We start from the raw sequence: 4584 nt of genomic DNA, 5'->3' as shown, positions 1-4584 counted from the left end.
TCTTAAAAAAATTAATGGAGAGAATACAGAAGAGATGCAGCATGTGATGATTATAAGGAAGGAGAAGAAAAAACAGACATAAAAAGTAAAGGGAGAATGAAAGAGAGAACGATAGAATTTGTCACCAGAAGAAAAGGGAGAAAGAGAAACAATAGAAAACAAAATCAAAAATACTATTCAAAAACCCCAACCCTCAAGACAGAAAGCAGAAAATGTTAAAATGCTAAAAATTAGGAAAGAAAAACCATATGCGTGTGTATCCATGAAACAATAAGCACAGCAAAACACACACCAAAAAGGAAGATAATTAATGAAAAAATAAGGAATCATTTCTATTGAAGTGCTCAACACAGACCTCTTATTCAAAATGACTATCAAATATCAGTTTATGCTGCAAATATTGAATCATGCTTTCTGTCCACTGATCTCACTTTCCATTGCTTCCTCCAGGTTATCATCAACTGATTTTTAAAGTTGACTTTCTTATTAAAATCTGGGAACTTCCCCTATTCCTTGGTACATCTTGATGTTTTTTAATCCAACCCATGTACACAGTAAAAGTTATCCCTGGTGTAAAAAATATATTTTGAGACAAGTGTTGCAATGTTTCCTAGGCTGAGTTTTAATCCTTGGCTCAAACCACACTTCTGCCTCAGCCGCTTGATTAGCTGGTACCTACAGATATATACCACTGTGCTTCACTACAAAAATTTTCATGAGTCATTTTTTTGATCATAGCAAGGAGTTGCTATCATTCAAAGGAAAATGTGCTAAATGAGAGGATGGACTCCAGAGATGTGGCCATGGGACTGATGTTCTTATCACAGACTGCTGTTGGAATTCTGGGAAATTTCTCTCTGCTTTTTTATCATTCAGTCCATTTCTGCAATGAGCACAATTTAAGGTCCACAGATTTGATTCTCAGGCACTTGATCATAGCAAATTCCTTGGTCATTCTCTCTAAAGGAATCCCTCAGGCAATGACAATGCTTGGGCTGAAACATTACTTCAATGACCTAGGATGCAAACTTCTTTTGTATATTCAGAGACTGAGCAGGAGTATGTCCATTGCCATCACCTGCCTCTTGAGTGTCTTCCAGAACATCACCATTAGCCCTGTGAACTCCTGTTGGAAGGATCTCAAAAGAAAAGTTCCAAAGTACATTGGCTTCTCCATTTCCCTCTGCTGGATCCTGTACCTGGTGGTGAATTCCATTTTTCCTCTCTATGTGTTTAGCAAATGGAATAGCAAAAATGTGACAGAGAAAAGAGATTATGTTTACTGCTCTATTGCAGGGCATGACAAAATCACAGACTCATTATACACCACACTGTTTGTATTTCCTGAAGTTGTCTTTTCCGTGCTCATGATCTGGTCCAGTGGCTCTATGGTTCTCCTTCTGTACAGGCACAAGCAGAGGGTTCAGCACATTCACAGCGTCAAAGTTTCCCCCAGATCCTGCCCTGAGTCCAGAGCCACCCAGAGAATCCTTGTCCTGGTGGGCACCTTTGTGACTTTCCACACTCTTTCCTCCTTGTTAAATGTTTGTGTTATAATGGTCTTTAATCCCAGTTGGTGGTTGGTGAACACTAATGCACTGCTCTCCATGTGTTTTCCCACTGTGAGCCCCTTTCTTCTCATGAGCTGTGAGACCATTCTATCCAGGCACTGCTTCTAAAGAGCAAATATTCTTAAATTTGATCATAATTATATGAGTCATATGTTTTTAACAATGTGCAATTGTGAAGTCATTCTTCATGCTCAAAACACCAATAGAAAAACTTATAGGAGAGTCACCTGTGTTTCTATTGTAAACTCCAAAGGGCATTGGGGTTCTCGGCTGGCTGAATGCAAGATTTTCATGGCCATGGTGATGGGAAATAAAGTTGGTTTTCCTCATGTTGATACACAGCATCCTGTAGACAGTAGGCTGAATTTATACAGCTGAAGGCCAAATGAGTGAGCAGCTTCACCTCCAAAGTCAGTTTAATCACAATGCCTGAACAAGTTAGTTACTCCTGAAAATGTCTGCTGGAGACATACAGTGGAGAAATGAGTGGTGGGTATTGCAGTATAATAATTCTCCATAATTATCTTATATGTTCCTATCTTATGGAGAGCTTTTCTTGAAAGGTGAAACCAGATCCAGAAAGTACCTAAAATATATGCAAATTAATAGGATTTGTTTCCAAAATTGTGCCGTTAGTGTGATTAGCAAATGAAGATGAAATAAAGGGAGGCCCAGAAAAGAGTAGTTAGATGGTGGTGGCCCTGCAGGTTGGAATCTGGTGCACTGCAAAGTGGAGCATTTTCATGCAGGCATCCTGCCTTATGCAGTGTAATGGACTCCAAGATCCCTGATGCATTTCTGAATCCATGCATACTATTGCATATTATGGTAGTTTGGAGGCCCCAACTAAAACCAATGTGGTTCTACATCTAGAGCAGCCAAGTAGGTGTAAGAGAGACTCCTGTCATTAATCCTATCTCCAATCTCCATCTCCATCTCTAAGGCTGCCCTGAAAGCAACCACTATTCAACAATAGCCTACTGAAAATCAACACGGCAGCAGAGCCTGGAGGAATGTGACATGCCTCTGAAAGATTCTAGAAAGCACATCCACAGAGAACTTTTACTCCTTCACTTGTCTGATAAACTCATTTCTCATAATTTTTCTCCATTTGACCTGCCTCAGAATTTGATCACTGTGCACACACTCCAACTCTTGGGGCACATGTCAGCAATAACCAGCAGCAATTGTTTGATAGTGGAGCATTTAGAAGAGGGAGACTGTCTGGCTGTGTGACAGATGAGAGTGACAGAGGACACAGGGAAATGGGATGACAGAGTTAATATGGTGGAGTGGAGACCCTGGGGGGCGGGTTCACAAAGTGCTGGGGAAGAGCAGAAGGTGGAGAGTGAGAAGACAGGAGGATACCACATGTTGCTCAGGGGCTCAAGTCAGTGCTGGGCTTAGGTCACAAAGACAGCATGTGTGTGAGCAAGTTAAGGATATTGGGTTCTGGAGGGGAGGAGGATGGTAACAGAGGGTAAAATGACAATGTGTGGTTCAAAGGCAAAAGGGGATCGAGGTTCCAGGGAAACATGATGAAGTATGCTGTGGGGAAGGAACACATGAGAGGAGCAGACAGAGCTGGGTGGGCAATAGACAAGGGCACCTACAGGGGGTAAATAAAGGAAGTGGAGCCGGGGGGCACGATAGACATGGGGAGGGGGGAAGTGTAGGGAGCCTGAAGGAGGAGGGAATCTTGAGCATGAGTGGGCAAACACACCCAGGACCAAAGGGCAGGGCCATGAGGTTATGGTGAGTGGGTCAAGGTCACACATTTCATGGAGGAGCTGGGGTGCCTGAAAGTCGAGCGCCGTGGCTTTCCCCCTCACATGTTGTGCATTCCCAGCAAACACCAGAGCCTGTTTAAATGCTGCATGTGGACAGGCTGTCCTGGTGGGACATAAAGATCAGACAAGGCCACTCTCTATGGCATTCACAGGCCTGTAGGTAAGCACAAATGCACACACACACACACACAAGGTACTGAGACACACAATGAATATAAATGTGTGATTATGTGTTAGTGAAACATGACGGTTGTATCGGTGTCTGCATTGTGAGTATTTGTCTGTTACAGTATGGGAATGACTGTATGGATATGATTCAGTATGCCTGAGTATGGGTGTGTATACTGGGTAATGAAATTATGCACATGGTGTTGACACTAGGCCTACCAGATGATTCAAAAAGAATCAATGCTTAAATATTCACCCAGACTGGAGCAATTAAGAGAAAGAAGCTCACTAAATGGTGCCTTTCAGAAAAGTAGAAGACATAAAAATCCATCCATCCATGTAGAAATGCATACAATATGAAAAAGCAAGGGAACAAGCCCCCTTCAATTAGCCCATGACAATGAAAAAAACGATCCTATTTACATCACATTGGAGGAAATATCAGAGAATTTAGAAAGCTCCTTCTTGGAAAAAAAAAAAGAAGGAACTAAGAAATAAAATATCCAAATGAAAGGTTATTTCAGTAAAGAGAGAGAGGTTCTAAAAAAGAACCAAATTAAAGACTGAATAAATCAAAGTTAAAATTTCATAGAAAGCATCACCAATGTATTATATCAAAAAGCAGAAAGTTTTGGGGGGCCAAAAGATAAAATGTATAATCTAGAAAATTTTTAAAAAGTTACTAAAACATCATAACCAGAAAAATTCAAGAAATAAGAGATAATATCAAGAGACAAATCTAAAAATCATTGGCATAGATGAAGACTCCAAGATACTTATGCTAACACACAACAAGGGAAGGTAGGGGAAGAATAGAAATTCAGTGGATTAGATAAAGGAAAAGGCAGAGAAGGGGTGGGAGATAGGAATAGGAAAGACAGTAGAAAGAATCTGACATAACAGCTATGTTCATGTATGAGACTCCACATCATGTACAACCACAAGAATGGGATCCTAATTAGAATAATTTATACTCCACCTATGCACAATGTGTAAAAATACATTCTACAGTCATGGATATCTAAAAAGAACAATTTTTTTTAATTGCATAACAT

The 4584-nt window shown here is 40.6% G+C and overlaps 1 protein-coding gene across 1 annotated transcript; it reads left to right on the top strand.

Annotated features, from left to right (window-relative positions):
• The first annotated feature begins 776 nt into the window (after positions 1-776).
• LOC101972554 (vomeronasal type-1 receptor 4) lies at positions 777-1679 on the top strand. The gene has a single exon (XM_005341792.3). It carries the CDS (start codon positions 783-785, stop codon positions 1677-1679), a length of 897 nt encoding a protein of 298 aa, XP_005341849.1. The 5' UTR covers positions 777-782.
• Positions 1680-4584: the final 2905 nt, after the last annotated feature.

Source organism: Ictidomys tridecemlineatus, chromosome 15 (assembly GCF_052094955.1).
Source record: "Ictidomys tridecemlineatus isolate mIctTri1 chromosome 15, mIctTri1.hap1, whole genome shotgun sequence".
In the NCBI taxonomy this organism is placed as follows: domain Eukaryota; kingdom Metazoa; phylum Chordata; class Mammalia; order Rodentia; family Sciuridae; genus Ictidomys; species Ictidomys tridecemlineatus.
This window is presented reverse-complemented; position numbering and strand designations above follow the sequence as displayed.

Excerpts from the sequence above, each read along its gene's own strand:
- LOC101972554 (XM_005341792.3), top strand. The coding sequence starts at position 783 with ATGGACTCCAGAGATGTGGCCATGGGACTGATGTTCTTATCACAGACT.